Source organism: Abramis brama, assembly GCF_963993115.1.
Source record: "Abramis brama genome assembly, chromosome: 4".
NCBI classification, from domain to species: Eukaryota; Metazoa; Chordata; class Actinopteri; order Cypriniformes; family Leuciscidae; genus Abramis; species Abramis brama.
Window position 1 is genome coordinate 30,147,606 of NC_139966.1, and position 20,764 is coordinate 30,168,369.

Sequence of the window (20,764 nt, forward strand, 5' to 3'; positions counted from 1 at the left end):
ATTTTTAAAAATATGACCAAAGTACATAAAAGTGCCCATAGTCTAAGAATCACCTATACAGATAATATGGCCGTGTGTCCACCAAAGCGTTTTTTCACGTGGCTGGCGTGTTTTTTCAATTGTTTTCAATGGGAGCGCCGCGTTTTTAAAAAGCCATGAGCGTAGGGAGAAGCATGTTAGTGTTTTCACACTGAAGCGCTCTGCGTTTTTTACAGGGAGAAGCGTGTCAGTGTTTTCACACTGAAGCGCTGAGCGCTCTGCGTTTTTTACAGGTCGCCGAGAGTTGAAGAATGTTCAACTTTGGGTAAAACGCTGCACTCATCACTGTCACTTTTTACCCAACCGACCAATCACAGTGGAGGAGGGGCGGGACTAATACCACACCGACCAACCGTCACATTCTGCTTGTACAACGTCAACAGATGACAACAACAAGCATAATAACGGAACAAAATCATTTAAAACAAGAGCCAGAGAAAATACATTACATTGTATCGACATTTTAATATAGAATCAACACAGAAACAAAATATGTCTGAAATGAGATACTAGTAACACTTTCGCGGATATTCCGTATCATAACAAGCAACGTGTCTCAACTGAAAGAAAACGCGACGCTGCCAAAACGCTCTCAAGCGCTCACAGCTAGGCGTTTTCAGCAGAGCGGCTAGCGTTTTCAGCTGGCTAAAAACGCTTTGGTGGACACACGGCCTATATGTTGTACCTAAACAATCAAACAATGGAATATTGACATACCTAAGCATATATGTTCACATCGCTGTAAAGATTGAAACCTTTGTATATTGTAAGCTTTGTAGAGAAAACTGAGTTCTGATTGCAATTTAAAACCATGCAGGCTCACTGAAAAGGTTGCACATCATTAGACAGGGTGTATTTAAATATGCATTTCTCCAAGGAATCAAATATGAATACCATATTTATTTCTTATTATTTTACTGTGTGTGTGTTTTTTTGCATGTAAACGTATATGCCCGTTTGTGATTATTGCAGCGTGTGAATGGGACTTGTTTTTTTATTTTTTATTTATTGAATTCAAATTTACAGACAAAATAGGTATTGAACAAACAATATTAACTTACAATTTTCAAAGGCAGACATAATTACAAATTATAATAAGTAACAGCAACAAAGTCTCAAATCAAAAATACAATCAAGAAAGACAATAAAAAAATAAGTAAATAAAATAATGATAAAAAATAATAATAATAAAATAAATAATAAATAAATAATAAATAAATGAATAACATTTATGTGAAAGTCAGTCCTTGCAAAGGGGTTGTGAATGGGACTTGTATTTAGGTGTGAGAGACGACGTGAGGTCATAAGTCTGCGCCGCGACCCCCTGTCTGTTGTGATTCGGCTTAAGAAGGTTTGTTATTTTAAGCATTTATAGTGTTTAAATCAATACATATCTTTAAGTCAATTATAGTTTTTAGAGTCGATCTAAAAAAATATTGATCACTGAATGAACAAATGTAGGCATATTGCTTAATCTAACATTAATTAACGTTATTTTTGTATGTAAAGTGTATCCACACATGAGTAACAGAAAAGGTGCTGATTCTTCCAATATGGGGAATCAGTTTATTGTAAACACGAATTCGGTTACTGGAAAAAGTTAAGATGGCAGAAACGGAGTTTTTTAATAGCTTACTCCGAGTCAATTGAATCAAATACTTCGCAAATGATTCAGTGATTCAAAGAGCTCGATGCATCACACACTGACGAGACATGCTGTTCAAAACAGTGTAAAGGCAACAGAAACACAAACGTGTGAAATTATTTATTTTTTTATAAACCAACTGCAAATATATATTTTTTATTAAAGTGGAATCTGTTAAATCTATTTAATATCATTAAATAATTATAAACTCGTAACTAAGTAGTGTATGTATAATTTGTGTTCTTTTAATAATTTTTCCTGCTAGTTGAGTTAGTTTTTTTTAGCTGATCAGGTCATCCAGATCCAGGTAAGTCCATTAACTTTAACTCTGACTGACTCACTGAACTACTGAACTAGAGCTGATTGAGATGCACCCAGAGATTTAGTTTGGATTTATTTTTCTTTCTGTTAATTATTCTCATCTTAATCATGACTGTGTCCAAACTCGCAGAAAAACTCCTGTTTGAAGTGACTGAGATCCACTTGACACTATTATGAAGATGGCGTTTATTAAAGTAGAGAATGAAGACATGAAGGTTGAAGAAACATTCAGAGTAAAACAAGAAGATACTGAGGAACAAACAGGTTGGTTTCATTCTCAAATCTGAACTCAGTCATTTTATCCTTATTGAAAATTAATATTTTCTTAAGAATGTCATATGAAGTGTCCTAATAAAAGTGCTATTATTTGACATGGAGCGGGTCACCTCATTTGGACAGACATGTTGAGATCACATTGTCCAGATGATAACACTGCCTTTTAAGTGGAAATATAGCAGTCAGTCAAGTTAACATTATATAATAAATGGATTTCTAGTCTAATCAAAAAACATATAACAAAAATGCTGTGGAAATAACCAGTGTTTATCGTCTGCAAGAGGGGTTTCAGCTCTTTGCATTTACCAGTGGTTTTAACACTGTCAATGTATTCCCTCATGCCTCTCTGAATTTCCTTGCTATTGTGAAGCTGGAAAAGGGAGCCAGCTTGGGAGTTCTTGTACCATCCAGCTTTGATGGTTCTTTAACTAAAGGCTATCCATCTAGTGCCAATAATCCTCCCTATATTCAGACACTGGCTGCATCTGAAACCGCATAGTTTGTATTATCTGTTGAACTTCATTTCAATGAGTACTTAACAAGCGCTAAAAACACTATATCGGTACTATATAGCCTGATCATGTTAAGTATCAATGCGATCCGGACATCATCCGCCATGTTGACGTTATCATGTGACCTACAACGTTATCACAAGGGCAAAAACTAGTTTGAGCTGCAGGTGCACTAGCCCCTGATTTCATCAGTAACTCGACAACCATACCTATTACAGTTTTCTTCAACATCAGCAAAGTGTTTGCAATGTCTGAACAGTTTGGACAAAGGAGATGTCGGGCAGCTGTTTGAAGATCTCGCCATAGGAGAAGACTATTGATTTCATACTCTAAATATGTATATACAAATTCTTAAAAATTAACATTAGCCCAGAATGACTTGCATTGCTAGCTCACCCCAACACTTATGCACTATAATAATGATACATGCTGACCAATACTTAATTTTCGGTAAGAAAATATGTAATATAATTATCTATTGTAGTAAAACAAGCAAACTGTAATTTAAGTGTATTGTCATATGACATTAGCTATGCATGAATACACACCAGACAAATGCAGCTGATGTGAATACATTAATTTTCTGTCAAGAAATGAATTAATGCATGAATTAATGAAATTATTATATTTTACTGACAACAATAGGAAACATGAACAAAAATGAGCAAACAAATGAATAAAATGAACCATCACAATAAATAAATACAAGTCAACAACACTTGAAACAAAGCTTTATTCAAATGTATTGGTGTAACAAACTATATATATATATATATATATATATATATATATATATATATATACACACTCACCTAAAGGTTTATTAGGAACACCATACTAATACTGTGTTTGACCCCCTTTCGCCTTCAGAACTGCCTTAATTCTACGTGGCATTGATTCAACAAGGTGCTGAATGCATTCTTTAGAAATGTTGGCCCATATTGATAGGATAGCATCTTGCAGTTGATGGAGATTTGTGGGATGCACATCCAGGGCACGAAGCTCCCGTTCCACCACATCCCAAAGATGCTCTATTGGGTTGAGATCTGGTGACTGTGGGGGCCATTTTAGTACAGTGAACTCATTGTCATGTTCAAGAAACCAATTTGAAATGATTCGAGCTTTGTGACATGGTGCATTATCCTGCTGGAAGTAGCCATCAGAGGATGGATACATGGTGGTCATAAAGGGATGGACATGGTCAGAAACAATGCTCAGGTAGGCCGTGGCATTTAAACGATGCCCAATTGGCACTAAGGGGCCTAAAGTGTGCCAAGAAAACATCCCCCACACCATTACACCACCACCACCAGCCTGCACAGTGGTAACAAGGCATGATGGATCCATGTTCTCATTCTGTTTACGCCAAATTCTGACTCTACCATCTGAATGTCTCAACAGAAATCGAGACTCATCAGACCAGGCAACATTTTTCCAGTCTTCAACTGTCCAATTTTGGTGAGCTCGTGCAAATTGTAGCCTCTTTTTCCTATTTGTAGTGGAGATGAGTGGTACCCGTTGGGGTCTTCTGCTATTGTAGCCCATCCGGGTGATTCTCACGAAATCCAGATTTAGAAGGTGTCCAGCATCAGAATTTTTAAAATGCCCTTGAAGCCAATTTTCTTTTTGCACATATAAGATTAAAGTCTGAACTTACTATAACCATTATTTTTAGAAGATTTTTTTTTTTTTAATTCCTATATAATTATTTACATTTTTTAGATGAAGTCCATAAAAAATTATCATTACCACAACATGACATGACCCAACGGGTACCACTCATCTCCACTACAAATAGGAAAATGTGTATTTTTGGCTAATGTTAAAGTAGACTCTTATTACTCATGCTCAAAGCTATGTAAAACTCTGGAGAGATTACTTTTTCATATTTATTATTTTTTGTAATTTCTTTATTTTCTCTCATTACCGAAACATACGTGATGATTTACAGTTTCTTTTATTTAATTGTTTTACTAAAAGATAACATACACATTTGTCATGTAGCAGCCCTTAAATAAGTAGTGTTGTATAATATGTATACTTTAAAAGAAAATATGATTATCTAATTATTACTTAATTTGTAAAAAGATACATGTTGCGGTAATGAAAATGCCGTTTCGGTAATGAGGATCAATGTTTCGGAAATGAGATTTAGCTCACACATTCACTGTTGGCAAAGGGGTTTGATGCCTAACCCTATTTTACATATTTAAAACACAAACAATTTTTAAAAGAATATTTATTTCATAAACAGTTTCATTTTCTCATTTATCTTAATCATCACAGTACCATGCCTTGTGTTAACAAGTGTTGTGTATACAAGTTACAAACTTATGCTCATAAAGAATCATGTCATGTAGCCTACACTGTAGTACTAACAAATATACAACCATTAGTTTAAGTATTATCATTGTAGTATAACATACAATCATGTATTAATGAGAACGTTTTAAATGTAACATACCATAATTTGGTCCTGAGAAACATTTAAATGTAACAGCATCATGTGCTCTTGTAAAAAGATTTTAGTTTAGCTAAAACACTTTGGTCCTGACATTCAACCACACAACCTTTTTCTGAGAATAATTTCATGTGAAGAACTTGAATGGCAGCAACTCGGTTTATGATTGGTCAAACAACTAAAACAAACAACTGGAACGACTGCTTTATACCAATCACGTTTTCCCCCAACTGTAACTCATTCATGAGCGTTTTTTGTGTTTTGCCCATATGTCAGGTAAAATGCAGAAATGTCTAGCAGAGGAGGTGACAGGAAGTGGTTCTGGGATTATGTCCCGTATGTCCTGACGATAGTACCAGACCCTTTCTCCTGGAAATCTGATGCTCGGTACATAGAAGCGGTTCTCCCCAGCACAATTCATGGTGTCGACTTCATATTGCCATTCAGCAATCTGTTTTAAGAAACATTTTTATAGTCTCTACACATTTTGGCTGGACAGCATGTACTATAATGTAACTGGAGAAATATTCACATATTAACAGAAATCTTGAAATTAAATTCACCTGTGTGACTGTACCAGGGAACAAGTCACCATCGTATTCAACCAGGACCCACTGTCCAACCTCGATGGTGGCCTCTGTTCTGTCAGGGTCCTTATCTCTTCCCTCAGAGAACATGTGGCAATTTGCAGAAAAGCATTGGCAATTTTTTCCACAAAAGCATGACACCTCCCATGTGTTTATGACTCCCGGTTTTGTGGATGTCAGCTGTTAGGGTGGAATTCAAAAAGACAAGATGAATTGGAGTATCACACATTGACTCAGTTCAGACATTTCATCGCAGCCTGCTTCAGAGCTAAGGCGGGGCTACAGATTAGGTGTTCCTAAAGAACCCGCGTATCTAACAGTAGTTCCGCATTACATTAATTAATTTGCACGCGAGTTTTATTTATTTTTATACCGTGTATTCTCCGTGTAAATTTATGCACCAAACCGTGACCGTTTTTTTCCCTATTATCACCCTATCTCCTGACCTCTCTCTCTCCTAGAACCTAAATGTGTGCCTAGAAATAATATACAAAAGCTTATTAAACGTGTGTGGTTTTTTAGATAATGTTTATTAATCTGTTTAATTAGTTACTTTGTGACTAAAGTGGGGGGGGGGGGGGGGGGGGTTGTAATAGCTATTTTGTTTACGCAATCTGTTCAAGAAGTGTTAAGGCAAATATCAAGTTATATTGAAATGAGCAAGAGTTATAGTGCATGTCCCTCCTTCATAAGTCTGTTTCTCATTACCGAAACATTGAGTATCTCCACCACAACAGGCCTTCAATTGTTGCGGTGAATGATAATGGTGTTGCGGAGGATGAGTGACCTTACACATTCTTGCTAACTGTGAAGGCTAAATGAGGGTTAGCTAAACTTTCCCTCTCTTTTTATATTTAGACCATAATGGGGTATATAGTAATCAAAAAAGTAAAACGGCAACATTTTTTAAAACTTCACAAACTCATGTTTTGGTAATGAGAACTAAAAAGTCGTGTAGGTACTATGACAAACAAAATTTTTACTTTTATCTGGAGAGAAAAAATAACAACTGCTTACCTGGTAGCCATCTTGAGTGTCACAGTCAATTATGTCCCTTCCAACAAAATTCCTTGAAAATGTTAGTTCCCAGAGGACTTAAACAGTGATTGAAAATTCCAAAAATCAAGAAAGAAAAAGGAACTCCAAGGCACTCTCAATTGCAAAAGTTAAAAAGCCTTTATTATTATGGCTTGGTCACATTAACCCACTAAAAAACTCCAACGCGTTTCGGCTACATGCCTTCTTCTGGGAGTTAAACAGATCTCAAACAAACAAAGTTTCTTATGAACTAACAGTCCACCAATCAGAAGTCTCCATCTGTCAACTGTGGTGCTAAGGTTACAATTGTTAGTACACACAAGAGACAGCAGATGTCATCATTTCCACTTCTTACCAAATCAATTAAGTACACACAAAAACTGACTTCATGAAAGGAACATACCAGTACCCAATACGGTGACCCATACAAGTTAAAATACAAGCATAGTATACAAATTTCAAACCACCATAGGACAACAGAACATCAAAGATATACACTAAGGTCAAGTTCCTCATTCAAGCCTGGATATTTAGTAGCCTGCAGGCGATATATCCAGAAAGCTTCCCGTTGATTCAGCTGCCTTTGCCTATTGCCTTTTCTTAAGGACAAAGGGATGTGGTCAATCCCACAGACCTGTAAGGTGGATTGGTCACTATTGTGATGTTCCATATAGTGTCTTGCCATGGGATAGTTGGTGTTACCTGTGCGAATTGCGTATTTGTGTTCAGCCAGTCTGTCCAATAAACGCCGCTTAGTTCTTCCTACATAAAAGACTTCACACACAGGACATTCCAATCTATAAATGACAAAGGTAGTTTGGCAGTTTATAAAATGGTTAATAGTGAATTCCTTTTGAGAACCAACATCATGGAAATTTTTGGTTTGTCTTACATTAGCACAATGGTTGCAGTGATGGCATTTGTAAGAACCTATGGGCCTAGGGCCTAACCATGTTTGTTTTACTTCTGGTTTAAGATAACTGTGAACCAGTCTATCTTGTAGGGTGGGACATCTTCTAAAACTAATGAGAGGTGGTTCAGGAAAGACCTGACTTAATACCTCATCACTTTCAATAATTCCCCAGTTTTTTTGTATGATTTGCCTTATCTGTTCAGCCTCTGTACTGTATGTAGTGACAAAAACAGACCTCTCTTTTGTTAGTTTCGGTGTATTCCTTTGTAGTAATGATGCCCTATCTACATGTTTGGCTCTGGTGTAAGCTTTTTGGAGAGTAGAGCTTCTATATCCCCTTTCCTTAAATCGTGACATCATCTCTAGTGATTTACTTTCAAAAACATGATCTTGGTCACAGATCCTCTTCACTCTCTGAAACTGCCCATATGGGACATTCTCTTTAAGCCAATTTGGATGGAAACTCTTGGCATGTAAAATTGTGTTTCTGTCTGTCGGTTTTCTATACACTGATGTATGCAAGGTTCCTTGGTTATCTTTTGAAATTGTCAAATCAAGAAAATTAATACACACTTTGCTATATTCTAAATACAACTTGATGTTTGGATTAATGCTATTCAGATAACCATGAAATTCAATCAACTCTGTTTCCGAGCCAGACCAAAAAAGACATATATCATCAATATAGCGCCCCCACCAGATGATAAACTTGTGAAACACATTATTTTCTTGGTTCCAAATAAAGTCCTCCTCCCATTTGCCCAGGTACAAACCTGCATAGGAAGGGCTGTAGCATGCCCCCATAGCACAACCTTTTGTCTGTTTAAAGATCTTATCCTGGAAGACAAAAATGTTATTAGTCAAAGTCCATTCTTTTAGTGACAGCAAAAAATCAGTGGGTGGCATTTCATGTTCAGGACGGCCACTCAAGAAATGTCTCAGTGCTGCAAGGCCCTGTTGATGGTCGATATTTGTATATAATGCTTCCACATCCATAGTTACAAGGAAGGTTTCAGAGCCTATATCTTGTAGCTCTTTGTTCTTGTTTAAAACATCAGTAGTGTCCTGGACATATGCAGGGAGTGAAGGTAAAAAAGGTTTAATGAAATGGTCAATATACTTAGACACTGCTTCTGTAAGGCTTTCGTTCCCTGAAATCACAGGTCTACCTGGGGGGTTCTCAAGACATTTATGTATCTTGGGTAACATGTAAAAAGATGCCATTCTAGGATTCTCATTAAACAAAAATCTGGTGGTTTGAAATTTGTATACTATGCTTGTATTTTAACTTGTATGGGTCACCGTATTGGGTACTGGTATGTTCCTTTCATGAAGTCAGTTTTTGTGTGTACTTAATTGATTTGGTAAGAAGTGGAAATGATGACATCTGCTGTCTCTTGTGTGTACTAACAATTGTAACCTTAGCACCACAGTTGACAGATGGAGACTTCTGATTGGTGGACTGTTAGTTCATAAGAAACTTTGTTTGTTTGAGATCTGTTTAACTCCCAGAAGAAGGCATGTAGCCGAAACGCGTTGGAGTTTTTTAGTGGGTTAATGTGACCAAGCCATAATAATAAAGGCTTTTTAACTTTTGCAATTGAGAGTGCCTTGGAGTTCCTTTTTCTTTCTTGATTTTTGGCATTTAGTTTCCCATCCAAAGAGCACCTCGATTTTAACCAAACTTTGGAGTCCAGGAAGCGCTCCTCTACCATTCCTTTTTTCAGTGATTGAAAATTGTTGCGGAGGATGAGAAAATTGGTCTTGGACACATTTATATTCCTTATTATTGTCACTACATTTACCAATGATCACCAAATACCACATGTTTCTTTACTGTAAATGTTTATAGTATAACATGCACTGAAGCTTTTTATTTTTCTTATTTTTTAATTATAAATATTTCCATCTCAAAGAACCGAAATCCAGTCATGGACACGTTGCGGTAATGAGAAATTTCCCCTTAAATGTGGAAAAAACAACAAAATTGGTATTTATGATGTAATTTGAAATCATGTGCAAAATAGTACATAAAGAGATGTTTATAACTGAATTCTTCTTATTTTGATAGCATTTACTTTTATCATCAAAATGCTTCATGACACCTCATAAGTCTAATTTTGCGAGAATCACCCATCCGCCTCAAGGTTGTGCGTGTTGTGGCTTCACAAATGCTTTGCTGCATACCTCGGTTGTAACGAGTGGTTATTTCAGTCAAAGTTGCTCTTCCATCAGCTTGAATCAGTCGGCCCATTCTCCTCTGACCTCTAGCATCAACAAGGCATTTTCGCCCACAGGACTGCCGCATACTGGATGTTTTTCCCTTTTCACACCATTCTTTGTAAACCCTAGAAATGGTTGTGCGTGAAAATACCAGTAACTGAGCAGATTGTGAAATACTCAGACCGGCCCGTCTGGCACCAACAACCATGCCACGCTCAAAATTGCTTAAATCACCTTTCTTTCCCATTCTGACATTCAGTTTGGAGTTCAGGAGATTGTCTTGACCAGGACCACACCCCTAAATGCATTGAAGCAACTGCCATGTGATTGGTTGATTAGATAATTGCATTAATGAGAAATTGAACAGGTGTTCCTAATAATCCTTTAGGTGAGTGTATATATACAGGGTGCGATTTGCCGGGGGGGATGCGTGGGATTTCCCCCTTTCTGGTCAATGTATCCCTGCCTCTGCTTAATAATTTTTATCCCCAGTGGGGATAAATTTATCCCCCCCTCAAAGTGATCAGTGCTACTACACTAGTGGAGAGACGGATCACAAAACTTATCACGGATCCGTGGTTTGATTAAAGTCAATTTTATTTTAAAATGTGCTACTTTGGCTGGCTCTGATATAGCTGCCGTAGCCTCTCTGTAATCACCACTCTGCAGACTTGCTCAATGTCCCGCCCACGGCGCTATCTGATTGGTTACACCTCACGAGTAATAGCCTGTCAACACTTGCGAGACGCCACCCACTTTTCAACAGGCCCACCCAAAAAAAAAAAAAAAAAAAAAAAAACTTTTAATATATTCTAATTTTGTCAAGAATAATAAAAAATCATCAATCATAATGTGTACTAAAATAGTCTAAATGTTTAGTTTTAAAATCAATTTTAAAAAGCTGGCTATGTCTATTTTGATGTTTCTGTGCAAGTTCTGCAGACAGTGAGGTTCGGGTTTGTTCCGATCAGAGCTCAAGAGTGGAGAGCGCATTTCTGAATATTCCGCTCCGTTCACTCATTCATTCCGTAGGGTCGCTCGCTCAACCCAGAATGGCCTGAGACTGGTTCGAAAATATGTGGAATAAGGGCTGCCTCCGACTAATTTTTTTTTTTCTAGTCAACTAGTAGTTGTTCATTTAAGCCATTCGAGGACAAATCACCTCTTTATATTAATTTAATTGGTACTATACTGTTATCCGGACCACATGTGTTGACCTACCCCAACCCCGCCCCTAAACCTACCCGTCACTGGGGTTACGATCAACCAAGAGCGGTTGTGGTCACGTGTGGTCAGGTGTGGTCCGTATAGTACCATTTAATTACTTAAATATGCTATATAACCAAATATTAAATATGCTATATACAGGATAATGAGCGTTATGACAGCACGCATAAAGCTTTCCACAAAGAACCGGTTAAAGTAATGATTATGAATGTGTCTAAATTAGCAAGGAGACATTTAATTGTTTATTAATAAACTGGTGTTTTCTGTGTCGCTGCAAAGATGAAGTTGACGATGCGGACTCGCCATGAACGCCAGAGAGAAATGCACATTTCATATAGATTACATAATCAGAGAGTAGCCTATTTATTTTGGTTTGAATATTTTCGTTTAAAAGTAGACATTTCAAGCTTTCTTTAATATATAGCTTATATTTCTCAAATCTGTGAGGCACAAGCTGAGTTTCGGCGCCCTCCAGTTCACGTGCAATGCAAGTGATCGTGTCGGCGCCTTATTACATTGTCTGCTATATATTTGCTTCTTATTTATTAAATACGGGCAATTGGTTGATAAAACATTGATCAAAATTAAGATACAATTTATACAAAACGAAAATCTTTTAAAAAGAGTTTTCTACAAAACAAAACTTAATGAAGTGGTCAAAATCATGTTTTACCAAAAACAGCGCCGTTGCTAGGAGGGCGCCAGCGCCTCTGCCTCGCGAGTGGATGATAGCCCTGAAGATGCCTAGCAATGATATACCTTTAGTTAAGTTATACCTTAAGAGTCTTCGTAGCGCGTTAAGAGACAACGTCAATGGAAAATGCAGCCCAGGTATGATGCGTATGATGCGTAATGGAGATTCCAAAGCGCTCTTCTTTGGTCAGAACCATGGAGAGCGATCGCGGATAGGTCCGTCCTATGCACCGAAACTTTTAACTATGCAACAAAATATTTAAAGAGCATCAAGCTATTAAAATCTAGATTATGTATACGCACAGATAATATAATAGTAGGCTATATTAGTCAGTATTTTTTTATTAGGTTAAACAGTGATTGGATAACGTTTTTAATTTAACGTTTTTAATTTAAGGCTCACCCACAATTGGTCTGGCCCATCCAAAACTGTAATCCTGGCACCGTGCCTGGGCTAAAGCAAAGGTTTTTTGATTGCTCACTCACTCTTGAGCGTCTGGCGCGAGTGATTTCAATGTTAAGTCAATGTAAAGACGCGTTTACACGCGTCTAGAGGTCTTGCAGCGCGAATGTTTAGCGTGGAGTGGTATACGCGAATGAGGCGAATTGACTAACACAGATTTATAATGCATCTGTCTTTTCTATCATTTCACTGTAGCTCAGCATCGCGATTTAAAGTTAACGTTATTACTTTAACAGCAGCAGTAAAACTATTTCTACTGTGATGGTTTAACTTTGCAATCAATCCGTGGTTCAGCAGAGGCTGATATATGACAATAGATGACATTGCGGCTTTTCAGAATGTCACCAAGTACAAATATTTATGTAACATTTCAGCGCGAAAACTCTAGCTAGCTAGCTGGGAACAATGAAAAGGGTCCAGAGCAGCATATCATCATATTTTACAGGACCATCACAAAAAAAAAAAAAAAACTAAAACTGCAAATGAGAATGTTACTACAGGTAGGATGGACGGCAACTCCCAGCTTCAGCAGAATTCACAGTCCCAGGTTGACTCAAATGAACAAGGACCACAGTGTTGGGAAAGATAAGCTATTAGAGTAAAAATATTGCGTTAGGCTACTTAATAAGAAATTTTTTTTTACAATTCCTGCAAATGCAGTGATGAAGTTCATGTTCTCATGATTTATATTTTTTTATTTTTAATCTTTCATCCCTTTCTGTTGTCTCCCTCTCTCCTTTCCTCTTTCTCATTTGCTTCCCGGGACCATCTCTCTTCTCTTTCTCTTTCTTCTCTTTCTTGTCTTTCAAGAACAGATGAACAATTTTTGCTGCAACACTACTTTTTACTTCCAATCATGACAGAGTAAGCAAAGCTACATCTGAAGCAAAACAGCTTTCAGAACAGCTTCTGTGAAACCATGGTGCGTGAGGTTTTCCATACTTGATCAATTTCCTTTGCATTTGTAGCTCCAATTTCCAAGTAAATCTAAAAATAATGTTAGTGTCTCTTCATTTCCATCTAAAGGCCAATTTATACTTCTGCGTCGAGTGTTAGCCTAAACACAACACAGAGATTAACAGGGACGTGCTTTATTTAGCTTCTCGTCAAAGTTTCCATAAGACTCCATAAGCCGGTGTTTCACATGGGGTTCCAGCCAAGACAGAAAGAAATAAAACGCGCAACTTTTTTTCCCGCCTGGATTCCCATTTTAAACGGGGGTGCACATAACTAGTGTGCAGGTGCGCATCATTTATTTTTATCACGTATGCGCACCTGCACACCAGTTATGTGCACCCCTGCTTGTAATGGCTCTATGTACTCATTTACTTTGTTTTTTGAGTGTGTGTTAATTGTAATAACATATTTATATAAAATATGGAGATGCATGTTTTTTTAAAATGTTATTTATCTATATGTTTGTGGAGGGAAGTGCTTTTGGAAAACAGGGACACGTTTACTTACAAGAGTAAGATTTTCCTCCATCTCTGGTCAGATAGCAATCATGATGATGAGTGTGTTCATTAATTATTAGGGGTGCAACGGATTGCAGTTTATGATTGCAGGACCAGGCCGCCTGGCCATGTTATTCGCGGATTAACAGCTAAATTTAACCATCATAGATTGAAAGTTAATTTGGTCTTGTCAATTTACACATTCAAACGATTTTAAACACGAAAGAGGAGGCGAAAATCAGGGCTGTTATTTCTCTGGTTTTAGGATTTCTCAAGAAGGATAAGAATGATGCATTTGGAGGTCTCATTCAGGAGTTTGAAAGCAGATATTAATCTCTCATGCCATGTGACCACTTTTTAATTTTTGATCCTTCAACTTGGCCTCAGGAAATGCAAAGCTTGTGCAGTTTTGGCAACACTTGCTAACATATTTCAGAAATATGAAGCCTGCTTGTGTGTTGACAGAGACTCCACTCCACAAGAAAATGGATGTGTTTGAAGCAAGCAGGAAAACGTCTGGCCACTTCATCTGCAGGGCTTAAAGTATTCCGGCACCGTGCCGGATCTCCGGCGTGCGGCCGTGAGGAAGAAAAAAAATTAAAAAATTGGAACTTGCATGCGGTTTAATATTTTCGAGTCAATTGATTTCACCTACCAATCATATGAAAGGAACGCAGCTCTACTAACGTTACAAGCCTATCAGAAGCAGAGCAGGGCGGGGCCTGGCAACACAGTGTGATTGAGATTTATACATCACGTTAGCGTTGTCGGTGAAAGGAGCGCTAGTTCATGAAGCTTGGGGATGATGTTCTACCCACGGGCGTAATTTCCTATGGGGACACTTTCCAAAATCCCGTTGTCCCCCCCACCCCCACTCAAATTCGTTTGTTATGATGTTTAACCGCACGCCGTCATTGCCACGGAGGAGCAGGACCGAGCCTGTGTAAAATAGCTCACTGAATGTTCTAATGAGCAAGTAGCGGTTGCGGCACAGACAGCGATGAAACGCCAGAAACAATAACAGGTGACTTTAATGTCATCATGGATGAAAAGAAAGAAAGGAGATGTGAGTTGGTTGATTCAGTAAATTAGCTCAGATCAGGATAATCATATTTTCTGTCTAACGTTACACCTGTTGATAACTGAGCTAACGTTAACATACACTGCTGCTTGGTAACTTCAGACTTGGCTAAATATTTAATTTTAATATTTAATTAAATATTCTGTGTAGCTTACAAAAAAAACATTCTGTGTAGGCCTACCATGAAAACGAGTAAAGTTAACCAAAGAACAATGGGAACAGAGAAAATTACTAACTGCTCAACGCTTAAGGATTAATCTATTTTTCATTTATAATTTATGCAGTGCGGACTGTTTTATGAACGTATTCAGTGCTCGAAGTGGGGCGGTATTCACCGGTACGCAGTACCGGCACTTCTACATTTTACTCTTAAGCGTACCTGCACTTTTTTCTTGCGTTCTACTACTTCTCGCATGTAACCGGTACTCTACCACTGACAGAAAAAGCGTCAGTGTCACGCCCGTTTCACATATACTCCATTTGCAGTGCGTATGCGGTGCGTATTTTTTTCCACACCCATGTTAACAGGTTAGAGCTTTCACACTGCACGGTCCGGTGATCCGTTCCAGGTGCGGTGCGTATACAGTAGTGCAGCGTTCGTTTCCGCACTGAGTCTATTTCTGCTGTGCTACACGCGCTGAATTAAAGTGACAGCACATGGTTCGTGGTCAAAATTAACACAGAATGACATGAAAATATAATAATCTCACCATAAATGCATTTAATTAAATAAAATGTAATAATCTCACCATAATTGTATTTTTGGACTTGCAGACTTGGAGGAGTTCCGTTTTTCACGCACGCACGCACGCACGCACGCACGCACGCACGCACACACGACTTGTTTAAATACATTTATGTTGATAATAAATAACAATAAATTGTTGTTGTACCAGCAATATCTCCAAGTTTTGTTTTTCGCTGTAGAAATCTCAAATGTCATGATTTGTCAATGCAAGAGAGTACCGGCACCTTTTTTTCCCCACTTCAAGCACTGAACGTATTCAATTTCTATATAATTCACATCGGTTAGACAGGTAAGGTACAGGTAAATATGACATTTATTATGGGTTTAAGTGAGGATTGTTTTAAGTTCACTTAAATTAAAAGTTGTTATTTTTTTAAGCCTAATAAATGTTTAAAATTTTGGAAAAATAAATTTTCATCAAGACATAAGTAGCTATATCAGTGATACTGGTCTTCATTCATAAAAATATGCCATTAACATGCTTGAAAATAAATGGTGCCAATGGCGCTTTTTTTTGGCACTTTAACCCCTGCATCTGTGAATGACTTGGTTAACTTAGTGAAGACAAGCAATCCAGATATCTACACCAACATTCAGAAAGTCCTTGTGTTGTCACTGAGTAGTGCTGCATGTGAGAGGGAATTTTCATCTTTCAATATAATAAAAAGCAAGTACAGATCCTGCCTGTCAGACTCCTGCCTCTCATCTCTGATGCACATTCATTTTTCTTCGATGACAACAGAGACTTTTGACCCAAAGTATTGTAGTGTGACCACAGTATGAGCTCTCTGGCCCTCCAGCTTTACTTGTGTCGGCCCGTCTCCACACAGAGACTGTGTGGTACTATGCGGTACCTTCTCAGGAGCTTTCTCTGGCCATAATCTCGTATGGTGCCAATTTAAAATCAGACTTTATTCCGTAGAAGTACTTTAATTTTTAAATTGTGTGACTTTGATCTGCAAATCATGGATGTAATCTTCCTGGGTTATTTGTCCTATTTCTTTAACTTTTGAGTGTCTGCACTGAAGTGCTGAATTGAGTTGATGTTTTTCCACTAAGTATTGCATGGGGTCAGTCTCTGAGTGTCATATTTAAGAGCTTGCCAAAGCATTAATAACACTATACAATGAAAAATAAATAAAGTAATAATAATAAAATAATAAAAGGATGAAAAAAATCTAGAATAAAATATATCATGGAATGCAGTTGAAATGAAACATAACAATATTTATAAAAGTGTCTCTCTAGGCATATAGTGAGTGTGTTGGTAGTTCTGGCCCGCTAGAGGCTCTTTTGTCGTGACAGGACCTCACACATGCCGTCGGTGTTTACTGGGCTTTCTCTCAGCAGGTATGGAAGTTTGTCCATATTTGGTTTCTGATGGAAGTCTTTCTTGTGGGCTGTGAAATGGGGATAGAATGTGTCCCTAATTTGTGTATAATTATGGCAGGATGTCAAAAAGTGCAGCTCAGTTTCCACTTCTTTCTCTGTGCAGTGAGGGAACAGCCGCTCTTCTTTTGGTAGCCAGGTCTGTGTGTGTCTGCCTGCCTCTATGGTGAGACTGAGCCTGTACATGCTCAGGACTTTTCTAAGCTTTGGGTCGGTCACTGTACTTAGGTATTCTGCCAATTTATATTCACTGTTTAGGGCCAAATAGCATTCCAATTTACTTTGTTCAGCTGATGTGTCTGTCCAATGTTTTAGGTACTTTTCTTTTTGTGTTTTTATTTTTTGGTTTGGTCTAGCTAAGTTTATATTTTCAGTCAGACATGTTTTGATTTGTGAAGTCGGCTCTAAGACCAATTTGTCGAGGGTGTTTCTTTCTGGCTTCAGCTCTTGGTAGTTCAGGGCTTTGTAATGGAGGGTTTGTTTATCACTATTTTCTTAGGTGGGCATGGAATGTAATAGCCCTTTTTTGAATTGTGATTATAAGTGGGTATAATCCTAATTTATTTATTTATTTATTTATTTATTTATTTATTTAAGTTTATTTGAATAGGGACAAGTATGTTACATAAGCTCATGTTACATACTACAACATTTTAGCCGAAGCTAATTCTCAATGTTAGTCTCTAATTCTGCTCAGCAGGCATGATTTGGGGTTTTGCGCTGTACTCATAGCAAGATTTTGGTGGTTTGATTTGGGGTGTTTGTCCCATTTTATGAACTCGTGGTTTGTGAGTGGAAGACTCCCGTAGAGCGCCATGGGTTCTATTACTGATTTGATTAATTTAGCCAGATTCTGATTGGGAGGTCTTAAAGGGGTGGCATAATGTACTGCGTTCTAACATGTACTGCGTTAGATTAAACTGAGAAGGGTCATAGCACTTGGATATTTTTGTCCTACTGTTAGTTTAACTGCTTCTATTGTAAGTCGCTTTGGATAAAAGCATCTGCTAAATGAATAAATAAATGTAAATGTAATCTGCTAAATTATTGTTTTGTGAATCATTCACGAAATTGAGACGTTTGACAGTGACACCCGGCCAAAGCAACAAAAGAAAATTTTCAAAACAGATCCATACATTGAACAAATCAGAAAAAAGACTGACTTGGCTACAAAAAAATAACAGACTAACTAAATAGTATTGCTTTCAATAAAAAAACAAATGAAAATCTAAAAGAACACTAAATGTCATGAAGGTAAGAGGATCAGACAGCAAATGCGGAGAAATAATCACTTTAATAGAATCAGAGCTTGCCAGAGAGTTCAGTAACAGATAAAGTTCTCAAAGGGAAACTTAGAACTACTAGCAGTAGTAAAAGGTCCAAATAAGGTCTCGGATTGTAGATAACATAAACAGCAGTCAGCCCAGGCGAAAAGAGATGCTCAGAAGGAAGCTCCGTATGACAGGGAAATGGAGCGGGCTGGCGTTTCCCGAGGGAGAGTAGAGGCAAGCAGCGATTCTCCGGCTCAGTAGAGTTCTCTCAAAGTAAATCAGCTCCCGACACGACAGGGCTAAAACACAACAAAGACACGAGGGTAAATGGAGATTAGTACACATGAGAAAATGCAATACTCAGGCAAAGACAGGTAGAGAAAGGGGAAAAGAAGTAGGCACGCTAATCAGAGGAAAAGAGGATACAGGTGAAGAGGGGAGTGAGCGATGGCTAATAGTAAAGGAGAAACAGCTGAGAGGGAATAAGGATTGAATGAGAAGGTGTGTGCGTAAATGAGGAAATAGCGGTGTGTGTGCGTGAGAAAGAAACAGGATCATGACAGTGCCCCCCTCCTCAACGAGCGCCTCCTGGCGCTCCCGAGGGGGAGGGCTGACGGGACCGAAAGAAATCATCAATGAGTGACTGATCAAGGAGGTCTCGAGAGGGTACCCAACTCCTCTCCTCAGGACCATAACCCTCCCAGTCTACAAGGAACTGTTGACCTCAACCCCGGCGGCGGACGTCCAACAATCTACGGACCGTGTAGACAGAGGAACCCTCGATTTGGACAGGAGGAGAGAAAGAACGCGGAGGGGAACGAATGACCGGCTTGATGCACGATACGTGAAAAATGGGATGAATACGGCGGAGATGGTTAGGAAGCTTAAGCTGGACTGCGACAGGACTGATAATCTTAGACACACGAAAAGGTCCAATAAAACGAGGGGCAAGCTTGCGTGAAATTGACTGAAGAGGAAGATTAGAGGTCGACAACCATACCTTTTGCCCACAGATGTACCTGGGGCTTTTGACACGAAGACGATTAGCGGCTCTACGAGTCCGTCTTCGGGAGCGGCAAAGGGCGGCTCTTACTCTCGTCCAGGTCCGCTTGCAGCGCTAAATAAACTTCTGGTCAGACGGCACGTTAGAATCAGAACTCTGAGACGAAAAAAGGGGAGGTTGGTATCCTAGACTGGCTTGAAAACATGCTCAGTAACGATCTGGGCGGTCTCTTTGGCAGAGGGGAGCTTAAATGAGCAGCTTTAGAAAACCGGTCTATTATAGTCAATAACGGTGTTGCTAGATGACGCCGGGAGACCAGTGATAAAATCAAGCGCAACATGAGACCAGGGTCGTGAAGGGATAGGTAAAGGTCTTAAGAGCCCGGCCGGGGGAGTATTGCTGGTCTTGGTCTGGGCGCACTCAGAACAAGAGGCGACAAACCGACGTGTATCCCGTTCGCAAGTGGGCCACCAAAAACGCTGACGAACGGAAGCTAAGGTGCCCCTAACGCCGGGATGGGCAGCAAGTTTAGAAGAGTGAGCCCACTGTAACACCGCTCGACGTGCGGAAACAGGTACAAAGAGTAGATTACTAGGACACGATCACGGGGGAACAGCTCGAGAAAGAGCGCGTTTAACAAGTCTCTCAATACCCCAGACGGCTGCGCCAATAACGCGTTTCTCAGGGATAATAGGAGTGTGTGAATCAACAGCCTCCGAGGGATCAAAGAGGCGAGACAACGCATCAGGCTTAACATTCTTGGTACCCGGACGAAAAGAGATCGTAAAGTCAAAACGAGTAAAAAATAATGCCCAACGCGCCTGACGAGCATTTAATCTTTTAGCCGACCGGATATATTCGAGATTCCTGTGGTCAGTCCACACGATAAACGGAACGGAAGCACCCTCTAACCACTGACGGCATTCCTCAAGGGCGAGGTGAACAGCGAGTAGTTCGCGGTTTCCCACATCATAATTGCGCTCCGAGGGAGACAACTTGTGTGAGAAAAACGCGCAGGGATGGATCTTATCGGCGATCGTTGCGAAAGGATTGCTCCAACGCCAACTTCAGACGCGTCAACCTCAACGATAAATTGTCTGGAGGTGTCGGGAAATAATAAAATGGGGGCTGAAGTGAACAAGATCTTAAGACGGTCAAAAGCGTTCTGGGCGGACTCTGACCATCGAAACCGGATTTTGGAAGACGTTAACGCAGTTAAGGGAGCGACGATCTGGCTGAAGTTACAAATAAAGCGACGGTAAAAATTAGCAAAACAAAGAAAACGCTGAAGAGCGGTACGAGAATCTGGGACTGGCCAATCGGTGACTGCTCTCACCTTGTCAGGATCCATACTAACCCCATCTGCCGAAATGATCGAACCCAAAAAGGAAACCGATTGTGCGTGGAATTTGCATTTCTC

The 20,764-nt window shown here is 39.0% G+C and overlaps 1 protein-coding gene across 3 annotated transcripts in view; it reads left to right on the plus strand.

Moving 5' to 3' along the window:
* Nucleotides 1–1,350: 1,350 nt before the first annotated feature.
* Nucleotides 1,351–20,764, plus strand: part of LOC311081798 (uncharacterized protein) — a 45,044-nt gene continuing 25,630 nt past the window's right edge. The window contains exons 1-2 of one of the 3 annotated variants that reach the window (XM_084112478.1): nucleotides 1,351–1,390; nucleotides 2,136–2,269. In XM_084112478.1, the coding sequence (XP_083968604.1) occupies nucleotides 2,179–2,269 (91 nt within the window). In that variant the 5' untranslated portion in view covers nucleotides 1,351–1,390; nucleotides 2,136–2,178. The other 2 variants (XM_084112477.1, XM_084112476.1) reach the window with 2 other exon arrangements.